At 37.2% G+C, this 27,481-nt stretch overlaps 1 protein-coding gene across 6 annotated transcripts in view; it reads left to right on the top strand.

The window, feature by feature from the left end:
* CSNK1G3 (casein kinase 1 gamma 3) overlaps window positions 1–27,481 on the top strand; it is an 82,953-nt gene that overhangs the window by 354 nt on the left and 55,118 nt on the right. For 4 of the 6 annotated variants that reach the window (XM_017728306.1, XM_008629148.2, XM_017728309.1 and 1 more), the window contains exons 2-4: window positions 14,594–14,651; window positions 16,746–17,158; window positions 21,009–21,049. In XM_017728306.1, coding sequence (XP_017583795.1) covers window positions 16,981–17,158; window positions 21,009–21,049 — 219 coding nt within the window. In that variant the 5' untranslated portion in view covers window positions 14,594–14,651; window positions 16,746–16,980. Of the gene's footprint in view, window positions 1–3,161; window positions 3,259–14,593; window positions 14,652–16,745; window positions 17,159–21,008; window positions 21,050–27,481 lie in introns of all 6 variants that reach the window. The other 2 variants (XM_017728307.1, XM_017728308.1) reach the window with 2 other exon arrangements.

Raw genomic sequence — 27,481 nt, forward strand, 5'->3', positions numbered from 1 at the left:
AGTCCTGTTCATTTTGCTGGTACGTCCTTAATGAACGTTGAATATAAAAGAAATTGGAATATAATCGAAGATTTTTTTTTTCTTGCTGAATTTTGTAGTTAAGATCAGTTGTATTGACATACATAGTTAGAAATAGATACTGTGCATGTCCTTAAGCATGATTATAAGTGAAGCACACTGTTAAGCATATTAAGCCTTACTGCTTGGGTTATGACTGCTTGTAAGGATAAACAACTTATCTGCTCTTTAGACTCTCATACCTCTTCTGAACACAATTATCTAGTGAATGCGTTTTATCCTGAGCTGCATAGGGATGTTAAAATCCAAGATGGGAGTAATGCAATTTTGCTTTAAAGGGTAAAGATGAGATAGAAGTTTCTGTGCTAGCTATATTTTAGCAGATGTCTTCTCTCGACCTCAATATCCCTTAGTCAGTTTCTTTTTAATTGAGACGTTTCAACAGTTAAACAGTATTTGCAGTGGAAAAAAGTGGTATTTTGTTGTGCTGGCCTGAAATGGAGAAATTATCTGGCAAACGGCTGACTATTTACATCAGCTGAGAATAACTTTCAGCTAATGAAATTAATCTTTTTCTCTTGCCACTTTGCATCAAATAGATTGGCTTATAAAATATAAGTGAATTTCAGAATCTAGAGTACCAGTTCTCATTCATCACATTTTCTGTAGAGCTTTTTTCTTCTGTGTGATCAAGATAAATATATTTAAGATTAATTAAGAGAATCAACCTGTTACAGTCCATATCTTAACACTTCTGAAGTTTTTCTTCCCCTAAAGTAACAGAACCTACAAAAGAGTTTTTCCTTGTCCAGCCTACTTATGTATGATTAAAAAGACTGAATTTACTTCCTGTTGTAATTTTTCAGTTTTTGGTAGTCTCATAATTAAATTAATTGCATTATTAAAGCTCATGCAGTGTATCAAATCTTAGCATCCCCACTGTATCTGCAGTTTGTCCTATGAAAATAAAGTTGTTCTTGTTTCACTAGTTACTGTGCTAAATGGTTCTGTGATTAGAAGTATCAAAGTTACATGTATTTCTGACTTGTCTATTCTTGTCTTGAAAATTTGTTTGAAAAAGACTAGGAAGTCTTATGATGTTTAAGAATTACTTAGTTTAGTTATGCCCTTGAGACAACAATAGATGGAACATGAGGAATAGGGAAGTGACAGTGGTTACTTTTCCCCAATATCTTCTGATTACAAAAATGAACTTTCTAAGGAACAGGTACTGATCAGCTGTATTAACTGTCTTTATCTAACTTTTCTCCTACTGAACATTTTTTTCAGTCTGCTGTAAACAAAACATATAGCTACATCTTGTTCCTCAGGCTTTTCTTTTCACTTTCAAGTGATTTTTTTAGGATGGCATACATAAAAGTGTAATTAAAAGAACACACAAACCACAGGAATAACAAAGTTTTAAGGGAGTTTGACATACTGTTTCTTTACAGTTAAAGCTCAATGATTCAACTGCAAATTAATGTCAAGAGTCCTCAGTCAACCCTTCATACCTCACCTGAGGTTGTATGAGCAAAATACCTGACAGTGCTTAGGGGAAGAGTGGAACAATCCTTTTCAGCTGTGTCTGTGTTCAGATGATCTTAAACTTACTGTGATACTGGGGAATAATTCAATAATGTAAACGGAATGGTATGTTTCCAACTAATGTATGCGGGGCCTTTAACACTTTCAAAAATGTTTTGAGACTTCTATATAATTGATTTCCCATATCTATTAAAAGGTAAAAAAATAACTTTGAAGTACTTGTTTTATACTTTCTGATAGTCCTTAATTTTTTTTATGCTATGTAGGCATTTTAATGCTTCCTCAGTGTGGCTGCAGAAACAATGCAGTGAGATCAAGCCTGATGCTGCTGAGCTTGTTTCTAAGTTTAATTCTGAGTAGCCTCCTAGACATTGTCACTGGAGTTCTAGAACTTTGTAAGCTATAGTTGAAACAGTTGGATGAACAAAAATAGGTGTGTTTAAGCTAAATAGTTGCTTAAATAAAAGCAGACTAGTAAGAAAGTAGTTAAAAGCTAGGGTGATGATCACAGATGAAGACAGTGACTGGACCATCCGTCCCTCCTTGTGATCTTAGGTAAGCCACTTACAATTTAATGTCTCTTTGGTACAGGGAGGATGTAGAAGAGGAGACATCACACACCAGTCCATGCTGTGGAATTGGTTTGGATTATGGTTACTTAGGGAGCTTTCTGAAAGCAGTACTTTCAAAAGAAGTTCTGAAACTCATAGTAGTAAAATATGCATTAGTTTATTTTGGTCAGATTTAGCTCACCTTTTATATTTTGTTCTAGTGTTTTATAGATGATATATTCATTGCCTTAAGTGAAAAGGATTCTTTCTAGGAAAAGGGGCAGAAAATATTTTTATATTAAATATACATATACATTAAATATATGAATATTTGTATTAAATATAAAAATAAGTATATACTATTAAATACACAACAATTTTCGAATATTACAGATGTGTTTCCCAGCATATTGTTCTAAGGTGTTTATTTAACTCTGTGTTCCTTATCTCTTACAGAGAATATTTTTAAGAACTATACTTCCCTCTCTTTTTCATTCCTTTATCGGGTGTTTTTGAGTTTGTGTAGGAAAGCTTTTTAGTATAAGATACATTAAAATCCCCATTTGGCTGTTCAAAGAAGGGTATTTAGTACAAAATAAGTACATCCTGGAGGTGTGAAAAGCTAAAACAGTTTTCTTGCCATTTGTGTGTCTGGTATCCTGCCTTGTGCAGTGGAGTTAGGAATGGGAGGAGACATACTGATCAATCAGAACTGTCTTTGCCAAAATGTTTACTCAGATAACTGTAGGTCACAGAAGCCCATGATACACACCCAAGTAAGATTTGCATATTCAAGTAAGTTTATTACTTAATCTGACTTTGTCTGTAACATCATTAATAAAATTACAACTATTTTTTCCTATACTTTAGGGTCTTCTCTCTAAGCTTACTAGCCACCTTAGCTTTTAACATGCCAAGACTTTGTAGTAGCTGTTTTACTTCACTGAAATCTCTTAATAATTTAATGTCATTTCCCTAGAAATAATTTCTTTTCCCTGCAGACTCCATCAACCATGTGTTTAAATTATGTTATTTTTGATTAAGACAGGATGCGAACTGCAACAGTGGAGGATGATGTCCTTTTCAGTAGGCCAAAAATACAAATGTTTTATGACAAGCAGAGGCTGGACTTCAGTTTGAAGTATGTGGTTTGTCGCACCTTCTTGTATTCTCTGCAATTATTCACTGAGTAATTTGTGAGTTGCCATGCTCTTTATTCAGTAAACCGTGTGCAATAACAGAATGTAGATGTAACAGTTTCCTGCAGAAGCAGAGTTGAAGGTGGTGTTTGGGTGGCAGTTTGCGTATGGAGGTCACTGGGGTGTGATGTTCTTGAAGGGATGCACTTGATGGGCTGTGAAACACCAGTCATTGCGACTGTGCTGCCAGCTGTTGGAAAGGCCCTTCTCTCTACTACCAGGCATTCCCCTGCTCCGTTCCTGTCTGTGCAGTTTTGTAGCTCCACTCATGCTCTCTGTCTTGCCTCTTGTATCCTCCACTGAGTGGATTCAGCTTATTGAGTGTGTGAGCTTTCTGCTACTCTGAGGGAGTAATGTCTCCACTGAGGCATGGAGTGCTGATGCTAGTGAGCAGCAGGAGCAGCAGGTAGTGTGTCCCATGCAGTAGAAGAGCCATTGTACTAACCCATCATAGTTATCTAATTGCATTTTTCAGAACAAAATTTCAGACTTGGGTTCTATTGTGCCCATCAAACTGTTCTTTTTGGTCCAGTTTGTCTTCCAGCTCGAGGTGCTGATTACCTAGTGAATGTTGCATCTGTTATGTTTTGAGAGCTGCATTGGCTGTATTTTTGTAGAAAATGCTTTAAAAGCATGGGCTTCTTGGCAGATTCCCTTTGTGAGGCTGGAAGGTGTGATTTCATCCAGGGTAGGACACATGTCTGCAGCCTAAAAGAAAGTACTATTTAAAAATTGCATTATTATATGTAGAAGAATCCTGTGAGTATCTTTCTGTATTTAAGGCACTAAGCATGTTCCATTTTAGGTCTTTATATTTGAACTTAAATGAAGTAGCTAACATGGCTGTTAGCACGTTTCAACAGCTTTTTGATGTAATGGTATAAAGAAATCTTTAAAGGCATTCAGTGTTGCTTTAGAGGAGTTCTGCTAGCTTAAAATGAAGAACATATTTAATGTCATATACTCTTGATATTTTTCATGTCAGTTTAAATATATAATGTCCATAAAAATACAGCTATCTTAAATCCTAAGTAATTGTGCAGTAATCTTGGGAAGATGAAGTAATGCTGTAGAGGCTAAAGTCAGGGACATGATTGCTTTAAGGGTTATGGGAGACATGTTTCACTTCTAACCTCAACCACTAGTGTTTTCTTAGTTGCACCTTGCAAATACTTTCTTCTGAAAACAGAGAAGTTCAGTATAAAATGTTTTTTACTGTCTGTGGAAAATCACCTCAGTTGGCACTCATTCATTTCTTGCAATGTTCCAGGAGCAGGTTGCTCAGTGTGTCAGGTTATTAAAGTTTCTGTGTAATATTTGCTGATGGTAGGCTGAGGAATCTCTAAATCTGGAGAAATAAGGATGAAACTTGAATTTATGGTTAACAGTAAAGAGGGAAGGCAGAATTTTTCTGACAGACAAGAGGAAGACAGAATAACTAAATTTGCTCTTAAGCTTTTGTCAGATTGAGATATAAATGTCTTTATGGAAATGCTCTTCTTTGCTTTTCATTTTTCCAACAGTATTCAGTATTGTTTGTTTTTGTGTAAAACACTGGGAGACTTTTAAGATTGTACTTTGAATTTTCTTCTGAAAAAAGTCTGTTTTTTAAGGAAATTAGGTATTTCTGATGTGTAGCTCTCTCAACTGCTGCCTATTGAAATTTGGAATTTCTAGGGCAGTTTTCACCAAGCTTAGATTGTTATGCCTGTGAAGATAAGTTCCTATAAGCTTCATAAAAACCAATTTAGATAGTACATATTTATTAACCATTACCATGGTGAAGGGGGGATGTTACCTGTTTTTTGTGATAGTAGCTTGAGAGCTGTTCAGCTTGCAACTTGTGATACCAGGCAAGCAACAGAACATCTCTCTTCACTGAGCGAGAAGGGAACATTTTAGTGTGGGAAGGAACAAGGGGTTTTGTGAAGAAAGAGAGCTGAAGATGTATCAGAGGGTGGCTTGGGAATATTGTGTAAATGTGGAAGATACCCAGCAAGCTGAAATTACTGCACTGGGGCTGTTATGGTGTTGAACACTAATATGTAGACAGCTAAGCTTACCTAGTGTTGATGCTTGAGGAATGTTTCTATCTTAATCTTCCTGAGTAGTACATCAAGAGTTTACTACACAGTGCCCACATCAAGATACTGACATTTTCTCATTTTAGTGCTTGAGAATTTTGTTTTGATTTAAAATCAGTGTAGTTAAGTAATTACCATCAGACCGTGGCAAAACTGGTGTCAATAGCGTCAGGTTATTTTGTTCTCAGAACTTTTAATTTACATCAGATGATTTTATATTCAATGTTGTTTGATTTTGTGTAAAACACTGGGAGGCTTGTTTTTTCCTCTTGAGTTCCACAGGAAGGCATTGGTTTAAGTATGTTTTGTATTACCTCACTAATGATGAATCCAAGATCTTAACTGTGGCTAGTGTTTTTCCTTAAATTTGTGTCACTAGGCATTGTATGCATTCAATATGAAGGTGTCAAGCATGATTCCATTTGGTGTGGTGTCTGAGACTTTTTCCGTACATTTTTTTCTGTATTAAAATTACGACACAAGAAAAAGGCTTTATAGCCTTTTGAAGACTGTAGAGCTATAGTTTCAATTTAATAAAGACATTTTAGGTATACATTGCAGTGAAAGCCATGCAAGTGAGAGGAGAGTTGCAAGTGTATTTCATAGTGAAATACTTGGAACTGCTGTGAAAGGTACCTATCCAGTTTATGGAGACAATAGGACAGCAGAATAATCTGATTGCCGTGTAGTTTGTTATTATTAAAAAGCCTTGACAGATTCATAGCTGCAAAACTTAGTCTGGAGACATTTCCTATACTGTGAGTTATCCCTTTCCTGACATGTGGAGTTACTAAATTTGAATTTGGCTCCTATCTAAGTTCTTGAAGCAGAATTTGATCATGTAATTAAAGTTAAGTGACAGAGTGAATTGTGTCAGAAAACTAAAAATACCTTTAATTTTGAAAACTGATCTTCACAATCACCATGGAATACTAGAGCACGTTATGTATTTTAGCCAATACAAAATTTAACCTGGAGACAGAATTAGTGTTTTTAGGACTCTCAGAAATGTTTTGGGGTTTTTTTTCCCATGTAACACTGGTGTGTGCTTTACCATGGTGCTTAATTTTGTCTTCAGATGTAGTTACGGTGGTAGATGAAATGCAATACTCTTTGCTTTGTTTTCTAACTTTTAGATGTGTTAACTTCACAGTTTCTCTGGCCTAGCCTTAGGCTAATCTGAACCTTTCTGTTGTGCTGCTATAACAGTTGTGTGCCGTGGTACAATTATTCATGTAGAAAATTGAAGCCTCCATTATGTAGTATTAGCTAGCTCAGCGTTAGCTTTCTGTCAGCTGTGGACAATATAACCCATTTAAGTCTGTATGGTTGTGGTGGTGGAAAAGTGAAAAAACAAATGACTGAAATATTGCTTAACCATCAGTTTTGTTCTTTCTGTGCTCTTTAGTAAATCAGCTTTAATACTGTCATGATTAGACTTCTAAAAGTTATTCCTGTTGTTATGACTCTCCTTTCTGACAACTTTTACTCTGAAATGGTGATTATATGAAAGTGCAAGAAGGATGCATGCACAGAAGCTTTGATCAAGTAAATGCATGCACTTGCATGGAATCATAAAGTGAAGTTGGTAGGGTTTTGTGGTGAAAGCCTATGATGAAGTCCAATTTATAGGTTAGGGCCAAACTTGCTGTCCAGGTCAGTGAGAAAATAAAAATGTTTATGCAGTGACCATCTCTGCTAATGTTTGTTTAGAATTAACAGAGATGAAGAGATTGCTTGGAGATCTTAATTGCTACATAGTTAGTCCAGTCTGGTATTTGTGGAAAAATTGTATTGAGTTAGGATGACCTCGAGTACTATACCTGTCTTCTGATGTGACAGCATTTTGACCAGAGCTGGCAGTGGGGTGGTGTAGAAGGATGCATTATTGTTCATTAGGTAGCAGATTTTCAACTGACAAAATTAAATGTACAGAAGAGATACTGTAGTTTGGATATTGGCAGCCCTCAGATTTGTTCATGTGACTTTAAACCTTGGTACGAAAAAAATTACGCTAGCTTAACTGGAATAGACTTCTTAAACAAGCTTCAGTAAAGATGAGGTAGGTTTTTGGTTAGTTTTTGCACAGGGGAGTGGTTGATTAAATGTGTTAATAAAGCTGTTTCCCTGTTAGATTTTGTGCATTAAAGGAGGATTATATCTGGCCATATGTGGCTTGCCGATGAACTTTCCCTAGGGAAATGCCTATGTACATGCAAACTGAAATGCTTATTCTAGAATCTCAAATGAATTATTTTTGTTGAAAATAGTGTGTGGCAATTGATACGGTAAGAGAAAAAGGTGATTTTTTATTTTTCTTCAATATATTTACAGCTGGAGATGGAAACAAGACTTTTTAGAAGGCTTGGTTATGTAAATTTTCGTTCATAAGAAGGACATTTGGATTTACTTTGACATTTTCAATTAGGCTGCCTCTTTGAGTGCATCTCATTCATATGTGTTTGTAGACTGAGAGTAGGTGTATGTAGACTTACGTTCAGTTACCTATACCTTTGTTTTATGAGGAAGATCATACATATCTGTAAGAGTAAGCAAATATATATTTAGAAAAAATAATAATTTTTAGGACTGCTGATAGTCTAATTTGTACACCAAAATTAATAAATTCTGTTCTTGGTTTGCAAAACTTGAGTCTAGAATAGGTTAGCGTTACAGAAGGCATATGTGGAAAAAGAATGTTGTGAGAACAGTACTGTTGTCTGAGTTTCAGAAAGTGAAAATAAGAATATGTGAAAAACTGAGACTTTTAAGTAAAAAAGAAGTGGTAATTTAGAAGGTACTTGAGATACAAACATCATATTGTTGGAAGTTCTGGTAATGGAAACAATTTATGTGTACTTGTGATCTTAGTTGTGTTGGAGTGCTAAAGAGCATGAATCAAAATAAAAGTGTTTTGGGGCCATGCACACTGAGAAATAAACTGGACAGTTGAGCTCCTGCATGATCTGTTATGAGGAGATTTCATTTGCCTTTGAAATTAGGTTATTATATTTGCCTTCTTAGATAAACACCTGTGTCTTCTGAAGTGTGAAAAATTTGATGTGATCAAGAAGTAGCAGTTGCTTTGTGTGTTTTCCCTCTTTGCTGCTGAAACTCTAGGAAGGATTTCCAACGTTGCAGTATATTATGTACTTTTTCTCTGTGGAAGAAATGTAGTAAATGTGGGATTTGTAGTTCAGTATTTTGAAAGGCAAACTGGCAGGGAAAGGATCTGGCAGTGGTTTTTCATGGCTTGAATGGGGATGCTGCCAAAGACCTTATTTAGGTGCGTTGTCATTTCTTGTATATCCCCTATGTTTCTTACCTTATTATTGTGGAGAGAGTAGTCCTCCCATGTGAAGCTGAGAAAGACTATCCATATTTTTCGATTAGTTCACATCTGCTACAAAATATTGGTGGTCTTTTTAGGAAAAAAGATGCTACTTCAGAGGATTTACATGTTCTTTTTACAGTGCTTCCAAGGTAATTGAAGTCAGAATAAGTACCTAAGGAATGGGAGAATAAAGTAGTCTTTGAGGAATTAACTAACATCTGAAAATATAAAGAGCACATAAGGCCAAGCTGTATTTTGTTTTTATGTTAAAAGTTTTTTAAAATGTTATAAGATCAGGCTACATTAGTCTTGGAATTCCCCAGGTATATGAAGTACATTATATTGTTGAGAACACAATGAGTTACTGATGAGTAAGTTTTCATTATGTTCAAGTCACATTTAGAGAACACCATCTAAGACTTGTAAAGTGATTCAGTAATGAGCAGTTTTGATACAGGTTATTGATAACTGGAGAGAGAAATTTTGACAGGAGAAATTTGTTTGGAAATGTTCTTTGCTTTTGAAAGCTGATACCGTGAGTATGTACCATCTTTGAAAGTTTTACGTACCGAATATTTCAGCACACCCATTTTGTCTTCAGTTTTGACTAAGGTGTCAGTGATTTTGTGTATTTTTTTCTGCTTCTGAAAAATGATGAAGTAATAATTTGGTTGCATTTAATTGCGTTATGCAATGAATCATTTAACAACTTTTTATTTTAGAGTTTGCCTAGGAAAATATTATACAAAAAATAAAGCTGTAGACATATTTATTTGTAATATAAATGATTGGAATAGCAACTCAACCTATTTGGGTCACATCAAAGTCATGTGAAAGCCTGAATTTCTCTCATTGGACTAAAATGAAAATATTTAAATCCACTCTTTAGTCATGAAATATTTATTTTTCATTTTAAATGAACAATGGATCTGACTAAACCATATATAATTTTAGAGGTATTTTCAAATTCAAATTCTATCTGAAAACTTTTTCACAGTTAGAAACTGCTGTCCTAAACTTACAAGGGGTCTTCAATTATGAGCCTATTTGCTGTGGATTTGAAATTCCATAGATTTCTTCTGTTGTATGGAGACATGTATATAAAGATGAATGAAAATTATGCAGTAATAACTAATCTAGAAAGAACAGTTTAAACTTTCTGTGAGGCATACAAAAATAGCAGACATAGTTGATTAGATATTTAAATTTTGTATTGATGACCTCACAATGAAGCTCTTGCTTGGTATCAGATTTGTAGAATGAATTTCAGATTTTCTACTCTTAAGTATTTCTAAAGGAGTTTTGTTGCATGGAGTCTTGTATTATTCTCTCTGTAGTCCAAATGTATTTATAACATTCAGATGATTGTTGGAAAGTGAACATGACTGTTCCCCCATCTCAGTTAAGGGCTTTGTAGTAGGTGGAGTGTTCCATAAAAACTACATGTGATGTCAGAGAAAGTTTCTTGGAAGTCTTTAGTGGAGGCACTAGAAACTTCTTCTGCACTCTTCTAGAAGATGTGAGGAGAAGCTGTGTTGCGGAATTACTGTCATTGCCAAAAATCATGAGCCCTTGGGAGTAGAAGTATGTGAGCAGATACCTGAGAGGCGAGAAACGCAGAGGTATGAAAATGCCAGGAGGCTGAGTGAATTTTAAGTTCCTTGTGCTTAAACCAGGACTGTTTTTTACTGTCTTTCATAAAATAATAAAATATCCTGTGTTGGAAGGGACCCACAAGAATCATCAAAGTCTACCTCCTGGCCCTGCACAGGACACCCCAAGAGTCACACCATGTGCCCGAGATCATTGCCCAAACACTTCTTGAACTCTGTCAGGCTGGTGCTGTGACCACTTCCCTGGGGAGCCTGTTCAGTGCCCAACCACCCTCTGGGTGAAGAACCTTTTCCTGATATCTGACCTAAACCTTCCCTGACACAACTTCAGGCCATTCCCTCAGGTCCTGTCACTGGTCACCATAGGTCTGTACCTGCCCCTCCTCTTCCCCTCACAAGGAAGTTGTAACTGCAGTGAGGTCTCCCCTCAGTCTCCTCCTCTCCAGGCTGAACAGACCAAGTGACCTCAGCCACTCCTCACACGGCTTCTCCTCAAGGCCCTTCACCATCCTCGTGCCCTCCTTTGGGCACTCTTAACAGCTCAATGGCTTTTTTACATTGTGCTGGTTGTGGTGGTTAACTGTCCTTAAGGAGTTTTTCAGTATTTCCCAGAATAATCTTCTCTATAATTTTACCAGTAACTGAAGTTAGAGTGACAGGCCTGTAGTTTCTGGGGTCATCCTTCTTGCAGTCCCTGAAAATTGGGGCATTAGCAACTTCAAATCAAGTGGGACTTCAGCAGATTCCCGAGACCTTTCAAAAATCATGGAGAAGGGTCTTGTGATAATATCAGTGATCTCTTTGAGTATTCTTGGATGAAACCCATCAGGCCCCATAGATTCTTAGGGATCCAGTTGAAACAGCAGGTCCCACAGAAGTTCGGGATTGACTGGGAGTTTGTCATTCTCACAGCCATAGTTCTCCATCTAGGAGTATTGAGACCCTCTTGACCGGTCATCAGTGTTGAAGACAGAGGCAAAGATAGCGTCATACTTCACTCTGCCTTGTCTCTGTCTGTGAGATTTGTGAGATGACCATCCTCATTCTGTAATGGGCTGATTTTATTTCTGATTGCCTTTTGCCATTAATGTATTTGAAAAAAACTCGTTATTGTTCCCCACAGTTCTGTCCAGCTTCAGTTGGGCTTTGGCAACATGGATTTTCTCCCTGAGGTGGTAAGCAGCATCTCTGTAGTTCTTCCATTCCACCAGACTGGGTTATGGGAGACATGTTTCACTTCTAACCTCAACCACTAGTGTTTTCTTAGTTGCACCTTGCAAATACTTTCTTCTGAAAACAGAGAAGTTCAGTATAAAATGTTTTTTACTGTCTGTGGAAAATCACCTCAGTTGGCACTCATTCATTTCTTGCAATGTTCCAGGAGCAGGTTGCTCAGTGTGTCAGGTTATTAAAGTTGCTGTGCATACACCTCACTTTTTTGCCTTATTTGCAAGAGAAAATCCCTGTTCAGTCAAGATGGCCTTCTGCCTCCTCCGCTTGACTTCTGACATTTTGGAACTGCCTGTTCCTGTGCCCTTAGGAGGTGGTGCTTAAAAAATGACCAGACCTGATGGACCCTCAAAAAGCATTTCTCAGGGCACCTTACTCATTCCATAAACAGCTTGAAGTCAGCTCTTCTCATGCCCAGGGCTGGAATTTTGCTGGCACTTTTCCTTCTGACAACGGAGATTTTAAACTTGATTGCTTCGTGGTCATTGTGGCCAAGGCAGCTTCATTCATGAGATCCTCCCTGTTAGTAAGCAACAAATCAAGGAGGGCACTTTTTCTAGCTGGCTCTCTCAGTAGCTGTATCATGAGGCTATCCAGGTTTAGGACTCTTCTGGACCTGTTTTTGCCAGCTGTGTGATGCTCCCAGTTAACATCCGACAAATTGATGTTCCTATAAGGACAAAGGCAGTTGTTTTGAAGGTGTCCCTTAGTTCCTCAAAGAATAATTCACTGACATCATTGTCCTGGCTTGGTGGCCCATAGCAGACTTCTGCGATGACACCTGCATTATTTGTGTGTCTCTTAATCCTTACCCAACACTGTCACCCTGCCATTGCCAACTTCAGGCTCTGTACATTCCAGCCCTTCCACCTCTCCTGCCCTGCCTGTCCCTCCTGAAGAGCCTGTGACTGTCCAACATGGCACTCCAGTCACAGGGCTCATCCTGCCTGGTTTCATTTATTCCAGTGATGTTCCTTGTGCTGTGTGTGTTGGTGTGGAAACATTTCGGGTGTGATCTGTTGTAGCTGACATCTCATGGACCAGGTTAAGGATCTCACTAGCACTCAGTTCCTCGAGTTTTGGCATACCATCCTGTCGCTGTGACCCGCAGGGATGGTGAGAAGCACGACAGAGGAGTCCAGGGTAAATGGGATGGAGTCCTTTAATTAATTACAGACTCATTTATATAGCATTGTTCGCAAAAGTGGTATAACATTATTGGGTGCTTGACCATACACCTCCCAGAGTGATTGGCTGAATGCTACGATGCCTATTTTAAAGTATTTTCTTCAGTGAACTGAAACAGTATCCACTGCATTCTCACAACACCCTGCCCCTGCAAATAGTTTACAAAATAGGAAACAGTCTCTCAGCTTAGTTTGCGTGAGAATGGAGACTTTCACAGAAGACTGTAAAAGGTGGAAAATTTCTCTGCTAACTTCTTTAGCATTCATACTATCCCATTGCTTATCACTGTCAAACCTGTTTATGTCCTTTTCCTTCTTCCAATCTAGTTTAACGCTCTATCAGTTTTTTATTTTCCTCTGTGGCTCTTTTGCTACTGTGTGCTTTTCTTAAAAATAGAGAAAAATGTTAGTATACTGATACTAGCAGTGATAGAGACTCTTGTAATTGCAATGTGAAGGGTAATGTTTATGTTACCTAAGGGAGCAGTTATGGTTGCATGTTTCATTTAAGTTTGTCATTCCTGGGCAGTGGAATGGTCTATTTAGCAACTTTAATGTTCTCTTAATTAATTTATTTAGGAGTAAATGTGGAACATAAAAAAGGAATGAAGTAGCTAGTAAGTTTTTATTTTAAAGGTGACTTGCACACTTGAATGTGAACATTGTCATGACAACACTTCGGAACATGTCAGCTTGTGTATAATTACAGTGGTACTCCTGCTGCTGCTGCAGGATCAGGCATTTGAGAAACACATGAATGAAGAAGGTACTTAAATGAGCTTTTCTTTTATTCTGCATTATATAGTATCCTAGAGAGTTGTTGCTGCTACAGAATAGGGTTCTTATGTGGCATATAGTGTTTGGTAGTGTTAACTGGAGCATTTTCAAACTGAGATTAGAGAGATGTGTAGATTTATAGCTCTAATCTAGGGATACTTCTGCAGGTGTTAGTTTGTGAGACTTGTCAGTCAGTTGAAAGTCTGTTGTCACTTAGTTGTCTTCACTTTGTCTCTCCTTACTTTTCAGCTGGTCTCTCTAGAGTGCTTGGAAAAGTCTATCAGTTTACACAAAAAAAAAGGAACCTCTGGTAGCTATTGTTAGTTCTGCATCTCAGTTACTCTGAAGTTACTTGCTTTTTTCCAATCTTGTTTTATATTTTATCTTCAGTCTATATGGATTGTAGTTAGTTTATAATTGAGATCTAATTACTTTTCCTTCAATGTAATACCATTTTGACCTTTTTTTTGATAGCTTCTTTTGCCTTCTCTTTCTCTTCGTACTTGAACATAGTCATTTCAGTCCTGTGATGTTGCTTTGTTAACTTGGCTTTGATGGTGTGTTTGCCACTATCCTGATGTTTAGTCATATACTTCTTTAGCTAAGAGCAATTATTTAAATCCTAACAACATTTGCTGATGCTGTGCTGAAGTTTATGGTTTAAGTGTGCTCATTTTTGTAGGCAGAGATGAAAAAATGAAAATTAAACAAAATCAAGCTGCAAAATGGGGACAAGGATGGTATGTTTTTCAGAGTGCCTGTAACTATCACAAAGCAAGAAAAGAATTTTTGAAATAATTTAGAATGCTTACACTGTATGTATTCCTTTTTCACTTCAGATGATGCACACTTTTGAATGATGTCTGACTTCTGAGCCTTAAAAATTATGTTGAGTCTTTGAGAAAAATCTGCTGAATCTTCCTTAACAGTCTAAGAAAACTAAGGCAATTCCAAAAACTGTACTTTCATTCTATATCAGAAATTTTTACATGCTAAGTAATTGCAAATACTACATATATGTGTCTCTTTGCCTTTTGGTGCTTTTCCTCTAGAATGTGAGCATTATGGTGAAGAAAAGATATTGCCATCAACAGTATAACACTGCCATAGGTAAGTGCAATACAAATAAAAGTAACCATGAAAACTTTTTGTATTTTTTAAGGTAAATACATCATAAAATGTTGTACAGGAACTTCAGTATGAAGAAAGTCATAAGTGCTGTCCTTATTTTGACTTAGTTGCAGATTATTTTATTAGGAAAATGTTGTAAGAGAAGTTTGCATCCTGGAGAAACTGTGACAGGAATGCTTGCATGTCTTCTTTTTAATACACAGTGTTGGAAAAATGTGTAGGACTTGTGCTGCTTGTTTAGCAGGTATCTTCTAAAAGGTACTAATGCCAGTTTATATAAGAAAGCTTACCCATAATGTTGTTTGTAATGTATTTGGTACACTAAAAATTCTAGGATTGTTTATTGTTAGTTCTCACTGAAGAAGCCAGTAAGATATGGAACATAAGTCTTCTTTTCTTTGGTACCTAAAATATTTAGTTGCATTCTGTTGCATCAGATGTGCTGACCTTCTTTCTAAGAACTGAATGGTGACCTTGAAGTTCTACTTCAATACACTTAATGTCTAGCTTTCTTAATGTCTACACTTCTTCCCTAGCTTTTGTAGTGATGGGTGAGGGAAAATTACCTATTATTTCTCATTGAGTCTGTTCCTTTGAGATCTGTGGTTTAGGAAGTGACTTTAGGGTATCTGGTGGTGGTGCTTAAAAACCTACAAGATTATGTTGTAATGTGCCTATCTTTTTCTCTTAAATGCTTCTGTCTGTACCATAAAAGACCACAGCGTTCATTATTTACTGCTGAAGTCCTTTTCCCTGGCATTAAGCAAGTCATCTTGGATTGGAATCTGCATTTGTGTTTTTTGATTGCTCTCAGAACAAGCCTTTCATTCCCCCTTTCACAGTATTGTGGTCATGTTTCTTTGCCAAACAAATCCATTCAGGTAATAGGTTAGTTAGCTGTTGATTAATGATTTTTAAATGTCATCTAGTTATAACCATGCTATAACTATGTATGATTTAGCAGATGCAATTATTCAGATGACTGTTCATATTATTTGGTGTATTTTCACTACTATCTCTTTGATTTTTGAAATTTTGCAGTAACCTATGATGTAAGTAATTATTTTACTTTGTGAGAAATTGGTTTATGAAATGAAAGTGTCTTCAGCTCAAAGTGTTAAAAATAAGTTCCTGGTGACTACCTTTAAAATAGGCTGTAGTGCATGAATTACATTTTTCCAAAGGATGTTTTCCATTACTGCAGTGTGTTCCCAACATTGAAGCAAATGTAGCAAAATAATTTTGGACAGGTATTTAACTCATCATGGAATTTTGCCTGTGTAGAACCTTCTGAATTATGAGGTTTTATGCCATTGTCATCAAATAGAAAACAGTATCCAGTGTTCTTATAACTGAGATTTAAAACCAAAAGCTTTCTTATGGTTCTTTATTGCAGTAGTAAGATAACATTGTTTTTGCTGAAATCCATGTAGGAATTAGTGTCTAGGCAATGATGCTAAACAAGGGAGAAGGGGAGCAGGGGAACAGATTTATGACATAAGTATAGTAGGGAAGAGTAAATAAATACAGGGTTTTTTTTAGATTCTAGGAGTTACTGAAAGAACTCAAGTGTCCTTGCCATGAGTTTATAATTTGTGCATCTCAGAAATTACAATTCAGAAAATACAATGTATTTCTGTAACTTCAATAACTGTGCAGCTTGAGCATTTACTTTAAAACAACAGATAATATTTGAGAGAAAATAAATAAAATGCTTTCTTTTGCAGAGCTGGCATAAAGTGGAATGAATGGGTCCAAGGGTCAATTTTAAATGTGTTTATTCAGGAAGAAGTTTTATAGGGCTTTTTTGTTGCTTTTTTAAAACTATTCCTTGAAATGTTGAAATTCTGGCACCCTTCAGTCACACCAGTATCTCTTGTCATTACATACTAGAAATAGAGACAATTAACCTTAAAGTAGTGCTTTTCATAGCAAAAGATACACTTAGTTATAGCTTAATTGTGTAAAGCAAAATACACTTAGTTATAGCTTAATTGTGTGACTAGTTGAAGAGAAAGGTAATTTTGTGCAAGAATCTTAGTGTCTCAAATAACTTTGTTTTTCTTTTAACAGAGTTTGTCTAAAGACTAGGAAATATTGCTGGTGTGCATTCTGGAAGTACATTTCATTACAGATACCTCCAAGGCTTTGCAAACAGGATGAACATGCTGCTGTTGACTGCTTACTGACAGTAACCAGCTGGGCACTTCACTCATGATGTTTTCATTCTCACATTGTCCAATTGGAATTTGCTTATACTGATTTTTAAAGAGAGGAATACGTCAAAGTGGAGTACCGTAAACTTGACATGGAAAATAAAAAGAAAGACAAAGACAAACCAGATGAAAGAATGGCACGGCCTAGTGGGAGATCAGGCCATAATCCACGTGGAACTAGTTCTTCAAATTCTGGAGTGTTAATGGTTGGCCCTAACTTCAGAGTTGGTAAAAAAATTGGGTGCGGTAATTTTGGAGAACTACGGTTAGGTAAGATCCTTGTTTCTTTATTTCAGTTTACATTATTCAAGGCCATTTTTATGCAGTCTAGGCATAAAAATTTCTGTATGAATACCATGCAGCTGTTTAAACTGCTTTGAAGTTTCAGATACGCAAGGCATATTTAACCCATCTTTTCTGGCTTTACCCCAGCCAGTGCAAGCTTGATGACATGAAGAATCTGCACAGCAGGATACTTTCTGGGACTAAAGTGTTTTCTAACTGTGCAGTGCTCTCCTAAATTCACTCAGTTTTCTCTTCCAAGATGCTGGAAGTTACATCATGGTTATTGTAAATGTCTCTTCTGACTTCCTGAGCCAGTTTATTGAGGTATATTTAGGGCTAAATGTATCCGAGGCACATCCCTGTCCTGTAGGTCTGATGGATCTCTTGGAGATACTTGGAGTACCAGGTACTACAGCATTTTTAATAGCAGCGAGCACAGAAATTCCTTGGTTTCTTTTCTAATGTAGTGAGGCTAAACATTGAGTTGCTGTTAAACACGGCAGTGAGAATCAATCTGTAGAGAAAATCTGAGATAATTCGGTTTCTAGTTCTGTGGTAAACAGATGGGTGAAAATCAGATGGTGGAGAAGGCACAGACTGAGAAGGACCTATTGAGTTTTGAAGAATTTGGGCAGTAAAGCTGTCCAAATGAAATGTTAGCATTTAGTAAAATAGACACTGATGGGTGTGTGGTTTTGGAAGACTCTGTTTAGTTTTGTATTTCCAGGATGGACAGCATGATTAGCCAGGGTTTTCAAGGTGTGCAAATTCTGTATGTGTTAACAAATGCAACTTGACACTTAATGGCAAGGATTTATTCTAGTATTGTTAGAAGGTTTCAGTTCAAGTGCCTCATGCGTTAAATAGATGTGGGTTTCAAAGTTAGGTATTTGAGAAGAGGGTGGGCTGTATAGGTGTTCTTTCTTTTGATCTTTGCCTATAGTAGAACTAATGCTCATTGGCCTTCAGGCAATATTTGTGATAGAGTGCTTGCATAAAATATAACATGTTTTTAATATAGTGCATTGTGGGGGCTGTCAGGATGTAAACAAGCTTAGCAAATTAATACTGGAAGGGGATTAAAGACAATATTGCTGCAGCTCTGACTTAGGACACTGAATTTTGCAGTCTCAGTAATAGGTACTCTTGTTATTATTATTGATAGTATTTAAACAAAATTGATACATTTTGACTGTTACAGTGTTGCATATGTGCCTTTCCACAAATCAAGCTGAAAAATAGGTCTTCCTCACTTCAAAACTTATGCATACTGCCTTCAAATTGTAACTTCTGTTTCAATCCTCTCAATGAACTAAGTCAAACTAACAAGATTAATTTTCCATAAAGGCAACTGCAAACTAATAAATTTAATTTTTTTGTCTGTTATTTGGTCACAAAGTACAGAGCTCATTAAAAATTAATATCTGATTAATTCATTTACTTGCAGCTGGTACAGAGTGAAACAATTATTTTAAATACAGTATTAAATAGTTAAGACTTACAGTTTGATAGTACTGAAATAAAATAGAACAAGTAGGTAAAAGAAATAGGAGGAAGATTACAAGGCAGTGTACTGTCCTGCAACAGTTACCAGGACAAGTGTGGCTTTCTCATTTTAATATCCTTGGGTTTTGCATATATACTAGATATTTCAAATCCCTATTTATTGTTGTTTGTGAGGTAAGATGTTTTAAATGTAAGTTACTGAAAGCAAGAGTTAATACTGCTATTATAGATTCTGATTTAAATTTTTTATCCCTTGCTTTGCTACAGTAGCAAGTACTTAGAGTGCATCCTTTCTACAAAGATGTACAGAAGCACTTTGTTTTATGTGTTTCTGCAAATGGGAGTATATTTTGAGCATGTGTCCTAAGTTTAAACCTGAGGGACTTAAAGGAAGATTAAAGACTTGTAGAGTGGTGAAGTTGCGTTCAGAAGATAAAAATCCAGTTATGTATTGGGAGCTGTTGTAGTTCTTCCACCTGAGAAGAAAGCAGTGGTCAGAATTCAGTAGTGGCTTATGGATCAAATGGGAAATTGGCTATGTGTAGCAAATTACTATCTGTGATGTTCAACCATTAGCTTGCAAAGGACTAAATTGGTTTGGATCTTGAGCTGTTAATTTTAAGGCTCTTTGTTATAGTTAAGTTAAACTGATTTAGTTAAGATAAACTGATGAGGTAGTAAGAGAGAACTTGTTTCTGTTGCAAGTGATGCATTACTCAAGACCTGTTGTGTGTTTATAGACAGATCAACAGTGGCGTCATTTATACTTGTCTGCTGTATTTTAAAGAGACAATTGTCTTGACTGACCACCTGGAAAGTTAGTGTCCCTTCTGATACTACTTCAGAATAAACATGTCATTACAGCTTTTGGAACTCAATATCCAGCTACTTAACTGTAGCTGGATTTGATACTTACTCAGAGTAGGTGATTTTTATATCTGAGAGATGGAATGAGCAGGGCTCCTGCAAGAATTTCTATTAAGTGTTTTATAGATTGTAATACCATACAAAGACAAAGAAACAACTTCAAACAAAGTACACTTTTTATCAGAAATGTAACTGATATGATCATCAGAGAATAAATACTTATGATGCCTGGATTTCCACTCTAGTCCCTAGATAGGTCTTGGAATACACATCCTTTTGTGGGTCATATTATGGCATGCTGCTGGTGTTGATTATGTGTTTGTTGTTGTGAAGGCATCAGGTAATTCGTTTTTGTTTGGGTTTTTTTTGTGAAGTTGATCCACTAAGGGATGCATGTTTTTAATGCATCTTGTTTCAGCTTTACAACAATACTCTATTTTTTAAAAGGATGATTAGAGCTTAAATCAGTCTTTGACTATTGGTGTACCTCAGTTGGTCACAGCATGGTGCTAGTAACAGGAAGGTCATGTGTTCAATCCCTGTATGGGCCATTCACTTAAGAGTTGGACTTGATGGTCCTTGTGGGTCCCTTCCAAATCAAATATTCTATGATGCTGTGTAACTGTCTTCACAGGGAACTCTTTAGACTTGGTCCATGTCTTTACCCCGTTGGATTTCTTTAACAAAACTGAGCTAAATATGGGAAATTGAGACCTGAGTAATACTACAGAGAAAAAAGTAGGATTATCATTAAAAATAATAGACACTAAATGCATTTGAAGATTGTAAAGAAACAAAACATGTTGGAATTGATAGCTTAATTTTTCCTTTATCTGCTATTTTTTAATTTTACACTATTTTTTAATTTTAATTTTATAAAACTTGTTTAACATTTTAGTCATTGCATACAGTTTAAAGTGATACTGAAAAGTTCTTATCCAGTTACAGAATCTCTTTTAAAGCAGCAGATGTGTTTTCCAGGTGGTGTAAGCCTGTCAGGAATGTCATTGTCCTGTCCTAACTTCTAGCTTAGTAAATTACATAATTGAGGGAAAAAAAATACTCCTAGTTAATTCTAGTTTTAATTAGTAGCTGATGTTTCAAAATTATATGGTAATTTTAGAATAAGTTTAAAATAGTTCTCAGCAATAATGATGAAAATGTAGGATATCCCATTCCAGTTACAGTGATTTGCCAATGTTCAAGCTTTTTTAGTACATAAAAGTTTCACAAACTTGGTGAAATAGCTGAAACTCTGTGAAATTTCCACCTCTTACACTATTCAAGGAAAAATTCTTTTTAAAGTAAGGTATTAGACTAATAAACACACGTTTCTTGTCACTGCCAGAACAACTAGCACCTTAGGTGAAAAATGTTTTGAAGACTTTCATGATGTTTAAGTGGCATTTTATTTGAACAGAAAAGCCAGTGTCTCACATTCTTGTTTTTCTTCTTTTTCAAGGAAAAAATTTGTACACAAATGACTATGTGGCAATTAAGCTGGTAAGTTAATATTTTTTTAAAGGATTTGGGATGAATAATTAATTAGATTTTTTTTCCTTTCAGATGTTGTTGGTTTGATTTATTGCATTGAAACCTTTAATAGTCTTGTATGATTTCATCGAACTAGATAAAAGCAATTAGTGATAGATGTAATTGTATAGTTTGGCCATATTGAGTAAAACCAGTTTTTAATTGTTGTCACTGTTTTCAAGGCTAAATGTATGTTTGCAAAGTCAGCAGTGATTTAATGCTGCTTTAAGGATGTGCTCTGTGGCAGTCATCTTAGTAGATTCCTTTGTTGTCCAACAAGTAGAGGTACAACAAATTTACTGTGAATCTTAATATCAGGTGACTACAGAGAAATTCCAGAAATTCTTCAGACTGCATGTATTTTAATGTCCACACTCCTGCCCCTAAGTGTTTTTCATCTCTAACTGTTGGTATTTGCACATCACTTTGGTAGACATGTTTTATTTGCAATGTTGTGTAATACATGTACTTCACTTGTGAACATGATACTTTTGGATATTGTGTTAGTTATGTTAATGTTATTGTTTGGCTTTTTCATAATCTTTCATCAGAACTACTTTGGTAACACCATAATTTGCTTCTGGTTATTTTTAACCTCTTGGTAAATGACTGTTTTTATAACTGAAGTCTTTCATGATGAAATCCACTTGATTACTTTTTATCATTGAAGGGCTTGTAGGGCTACAATTAATTTTTGTTGCTGCAGTAGCACAGAACTTTTTACACAGTGTAGTAGGGTTCCATAAAGTGAAGGGTAAGCTGTGGGAACAGAAATGCATGGCTTTATATAAGAAATCTAAAAAGCATTGCAAACATATAATAAACTCCTGAAAAATATGGGTATCACTGCCCTTGCTTTGTAAAATATTTACTTTGGGAGTAGTAAAAGTTTTTAGAACATGCAAATTATGGCTTGAGAGAGCAACATTGGATATAGTTTTGAGGGTTATTGTGTGTTAAATCAGATTTAATCATTTTGTTTTAACCTATCTTGAACTTATTCTGTATGTCGGTGAAAGTTGAAAATAGTCTGAGAATTCTTCTAGTTAAAGGCTGTCTACTACAAAGCACATTTAGAACTACTTTGCAAGATAGTGAGGTTTTTTTAAGCACTAATTACTTGATCATGTAGAGCAAGAGAACTTTATCTGATCGCTTTTGGTAAAAGCGTTTTTATTACATATGCAACTTAGTAAGCTTGGCTACCATTTCAACCGATTTCAGCTGTCACAGATGATACTGTTCATTGGCAGCATTTTTTTTTTTGGTTTCCAAATATCTCAGTCTTAGAGCTGCTTGTTTCCAGCTGAGTAAAAAGCTTGAAGTAACTTTATTGAGTAACTTAGTTTGAAGTCACCTAGAGAACCAATATAGTTAAGTCTATCTGTAATTTACTACTAGCACTGAAAGAGCTCTGAATATGTGATGAACTTCCCATTTGTCCTCTTACATTAGTGGTGTGAAAAGCTGTAATGTCTTTGCAATGAAAAGCAGACGAAGAAATCATAGTGAAAATCAACACTGGAGCTTGCATCATCATAGTAAGATAAAAATACACTTACCTGCAGGTAGAACTAGTGGATTCTATTAATATGGTTCTCCCTTTTTTATTTCAGTATGTGTTTCAGATACATACTTATTTCCAGATTGGAAAGGATTTGAGTCACAAGGTTCAGCCTGCTAAAAGCAGCTGCATCAAACTGTAGGATTTATTTGGATTGTTGCATTTTTTTCTGTTTTTTTCCTTTGAGACAGTACCAGGACTTTATTCTAACAGTATAGATACAATGGCATATCATCCTTTTCCTTTTTAAATGTAAGCAGTTGTTTTCTCTGCCACTTTTACTTCTGTGCTTTCAGAGCAGTGCATTAGGCCTATGCTTAGCCTTCGTTTTGTTATTGTAAGTTAAATACTCTTAACTTCCTCCCTGTTTTGTACCTGTTACAGTTCAAGTTTAGCCTTCATGAATGGGGTTACTTGAATTATGTTTATGTTATAGTTTGAGCAGTTACCTTTGGCAGGTCTGGTTGTTGTAATCTCTCCTGCAGTATCCTAAAATTGTATTTGCATTCCTTATGGTAGCATTCCATTGTTGACCTACTGTTGTCTTGCGAGCAGCAAGACATTTCCTATGCCAGATGTTTTGTGTATCAATGATAACCATATACTCTAGTGCAGGAGGACTTTGTGGGTTTCTCTCAAGTGCAATGAATGGCTGTGTTTATACAGCAGTGTTCAAGAGTGCTTCTGATGGTAAAAGTAAGTGTTTTTTAAAAGTGCTCTTTTGACTCAAAGTTTTTAATTGTGTTGAATTAGTATTTCTTTTGTGGACAAAATTATACAAGCACGTTCCTGTTACGATGCTTAGGGCAGCTTCAGGACTTGTGTAACAAAATAGCTTAAAAAATTTTTCTGCATGAGGTCTGAGGGTCATACAGTGTATGCATTTTAAAGTATAATATTTGTATGTAAATGGCGTATTTATTTTGGTAGAATGGCTACAGTTCCAGAATCTTCCTCTTAATCTTAGTTCATTATGGCCTGTTCTGTTTGGGGACATACTCCAGTTTGAGACATCAGAATAGGCTTTTATAAGTAGAATGAAACTCTTTAAGAACTGGGCTTTACCGGTTCTGTGCTGTATAGTGGTGTTTGTACATTTCTGCTGGTCTTTTAGTATACAAACTGATTACTTGTGATCAAGTCATTCTTTAGCAATAGCTGTTTGGTGTGTAAAAACTCTACTGCTCACTTGTTCTAACTGTTAGATTTACTAATTTTATTATATGTCCCTGTACTGGACTTAAACCTCCTATTCACTATTCAGCTTTTCCCTCTCCTTCATTGTTCTTCTATTTCCCTTTGACGTATTTCTCCACTGCTCAAACTTACCTCTTCAGCAGACACTTAAACACTACCGAAAGACTAGCTAAAGGAATTTCTGCTTGAGCATGTTATGACCCATAAGTAAGAGGCCATGATGTTCATTATAAATTCTCATCAAGATTCAACAAAGACACTGGACACACTTCAGGGAGCTCTTGTGCTTTTTTGTGTGATTGCCTTGTGTCCAGCAAACAGCCCACTATTTAAACTTAAAAGGTGTTGGCTAACAAGCCCTTATGTTTGAAGACTTCCACAAGTGCTGACTAACAAGCCTGTAATTTTTACACTTTAATATTAAAGTCTCAGCACACTACTCAAAGGTGCTGACTCACAAACCACAACACTTCCACAACTCTCCCACAACAAACTTCAGTATGGAGTGTGGAATAGAAAATGATAGCCATGCTTTGCCCAGACAGAGTGAGGAAGAAGAGAAATAAAAGCAGAAAAGAAAGAACAAAGAATATCACCAGTCCTTAGATCCTGCCTTGTGTCACTGTGTGACTGGTCCAGAGCTGGAATTGTGACACAGTGAAAGAGAAAGAGAGGAAAAAGAGAGCAAGGAAGCCCAATTGGCTTCCTTTTGTAGTTAACCTGGTGCAACCTCTTACATGAATGAGATTTTTTGTGATGTTTTGTTCTTGGATGCACAGCCAGCCCTTGGAGCTCTTCTCCAATGAGTTGAGTCCAGGGTGGGGAACTGAGCATGAGTCTCCAGGTGGAGCAGGGAGTCGGCTCAGCAGAGTGCTGCCCCACCTCAGTGAGACCCCCTCTTCTAATCACAGCTTTCCTGCCAGAACAGTCAAAATGTTTGAGACAGAACATGCTTATGCCAGGTCCTCCACAAGGCCCAGTGGTTCAAACATTCCTTACTGTTGGTTGGGCATATGGCTCATCTTTGGCTGTGGTGATCTCTATGTATTGGACAGAGGGCTAGAAGAGGGAGGAAGGAGAAGACAGTAAGCAGCTAATCATAGCTGCAAATAAGGTCCATGCTCATCATTAAAACCAGAAATCCCACCAATATTACAATCCTGATTTATGTCAAACACTTTCCCCACCCCTTGATTTCAAAACAGAAGAAATCTGGGGTTTAAGGCTTGATTCATTGAACCACTCCTTGGTTGGAGTGGTTGGAATAGTTCAGTCATCTGGTCAGCAGCTTCCTTCACCTTTGCTCAGGCCTCTTCAGTTGAAGTTGTAGCATTGTGGATGGTGACAGAGCACTCCCTTTTGGTGAGGCTGAGCATCCCATGTAGCTCTTGTTCAGTAATGGGTGTGCTAAGGGCGCATCCATCTCTGAGGGGTTGTCAAATTGAACACTGATAGGATATAGGGAAGGAATTCAAACACTGCATTTCAATCCAGTATGTGTTCTGCTGTTAGATAGGAATAAGATTTTTCATCTGAACTCCTCCAGGCCAACCCCAAAGGGGCTGTATATTTTGTCATTCTTCAATTCAGTAAGATTTAGGATAATTATTTGTGGCTCTCTGGCAGGCTAATTCCTGCCATTGGGTACCACACTGAAAAATATATGGGGCTTTGGTCCCGTTACAATTGTAACAAGTACACAATTTTTTTTCATAATTCTGACACCAAGTATGAACCTTGTTTCAGGGGAAGTCTTCAGGTCAAGTGCTACAAGTGATACACATCACAGCAGACAAACTTACAAGCAACACAAGGAATCTTAATTCCTTCCAGTGTGAAGCAGGGCATGGCAAGGCAAAGCCCTTGGCTCTGAGGCCTCCATATTCTTACACATTTTTGTATTAGCTCCCAAGCTACATTGGAGTCTTACTACAATAGTTCATGTTTAACAGGCTGAAGGGAGAAGGATACATTGCTGAAATATCTTGGGTCAGTAGTGCTAGGTACTAATTATAAAACACCAGCAATATGCAGTTAAAATGCTTGACGTTAACATTAGTCACTGCTTTTGTCATAGTTCCTGTAGGAAAAGGAAAAATGCCTAGTCCTAAACCAGTGGTTGAAAAGAAGGTAGTATCCATTGGCATGAACACAGTGCTCTTTATCATGGGCATTGGTAGCTATCCACAAATAGCTGCTGAAAGGCATCTTAGGTCACTGCTCCAGTAGTGAAAAAAAATCTGCTAAAACTGGTTGTCCTGGGTGATGCTTAAGTTTAATTGGATCTTTATCTATCCTTTTGTGAAAGATATCATTGATTCCTTTTCCCATGGCCCACTCCTATACCACCAGAGCAGTAAGGTGGTTGCCATTGTCTCACTGGGTGGAACTGGGTAAATAACTGAACCACTGCTTTGAATCTGTATACTTTTGCCTGTGCCTGGACTAACAACTTCTACTTGGATTAGTCCAGGCACAACCTCCATATTTGAGTTGGGAATATGTACAGCATTTCCCTTCTCATTTAACTTACCCTGCAATAACTTTGATATTTTGGTTGCCTTATACGGCACTATTTTGTAGCAGTTTGCTGACCCTGTCCATCATCTCTGGTTTCAGTTTTAACTAGGGGTCCAGATTCCAGATTCTACATCCTGCAATTCCTTATGAAAGATTCTCTCTTAAGCATCCCAAAGCTGCGCCTGAAGCCTCCTAATATAACCATGCTGGACAGCAAATAGCCCTTCTGCCTTCAGCCTCTTTTCCTGATCACTCTCAGCAGCAAGTAACATCTTCTCCTGAGGCCTCCTCTCCCTCTCCAGGCAACAGGCAGCCACTGGATGAGGGTCCAGGACTCACAGGATCATTTACCGTATGAAGACCTCAGGTTCCCAGTATGCCTTGGCCTCCTGTTCTGCAGCTTCCTTCTGCTCTACAGCAGCTGCTGCCTACACTTCCATCTTTCCTATAGCCACTTCTCTGGCTTCAGCCTCTTTCACAGCTGCTCAAGGACCTGGTTACACTTGGTGGGTAATGCAGAAAGACGGGGAAACCTTAAGATTAGGTCTCGTTGTGGTACACAATGGGTCCTTGAGCAAAGACAATCCCACAGATTAATCCAAACAGTCTTTCCTAAAACGCCTCTCATGTGTGCCACAGGGACTCTTGTCTCTATCCACTGTGTGCAAGGATTCAGACTGGGCGGGACCAGCTCGATTGATGGACCCTTGGGTATTGACCATCCAGGTGGCCTTTGCTAAGTTCACTTCCCAGTTTTTGAAGGTCCCCCCACCAAGTGCCTTCAGGCTGGTTTTAAGTAGTCCATTGCAGCGTTCAACTTTCCTGGCAGCTGGAGCATGATAAGGAATATGATATATCCATTCAATACCGTGTTCTCTGGCCCAGGTGTTCATGAGGCTGTTCTTAAAATGAGTCCCATTGTCCAACTCGATTCTCATGGGGGTGCCATGTCTCCACAGGACTTGCTTTTCCAGGCCCAGGATGGTGTTCCGGGCTGTAGCATGAGGCACAGGGTAGGTCTCCAGCCATCCAGTGGTTGCTTCAACCATGGTCAACACGTAGTGCTTGCCTTGGCGGGTTTGGGGAAGGGTGATGTAGTCAACTTGCCAGGCTTCACCATA

This window comes from Corvus brachyrhynchos, unplaced genomic scaffold (assembly GCF_000691975.1).
Source record: "Corvus brachyrhynchos isolate BGI_N302 unplaced genomic scaffold, ASM69197v1 scaffold90, whole genome shotgun sequence".
NCBI classification, from domain to species: domain Eukaryota; kingdom Metazoa; phylum Chordata; class Aves; order Passeriformes; family Corvidae; genus Corvus; species Corvus brachyrhynchos.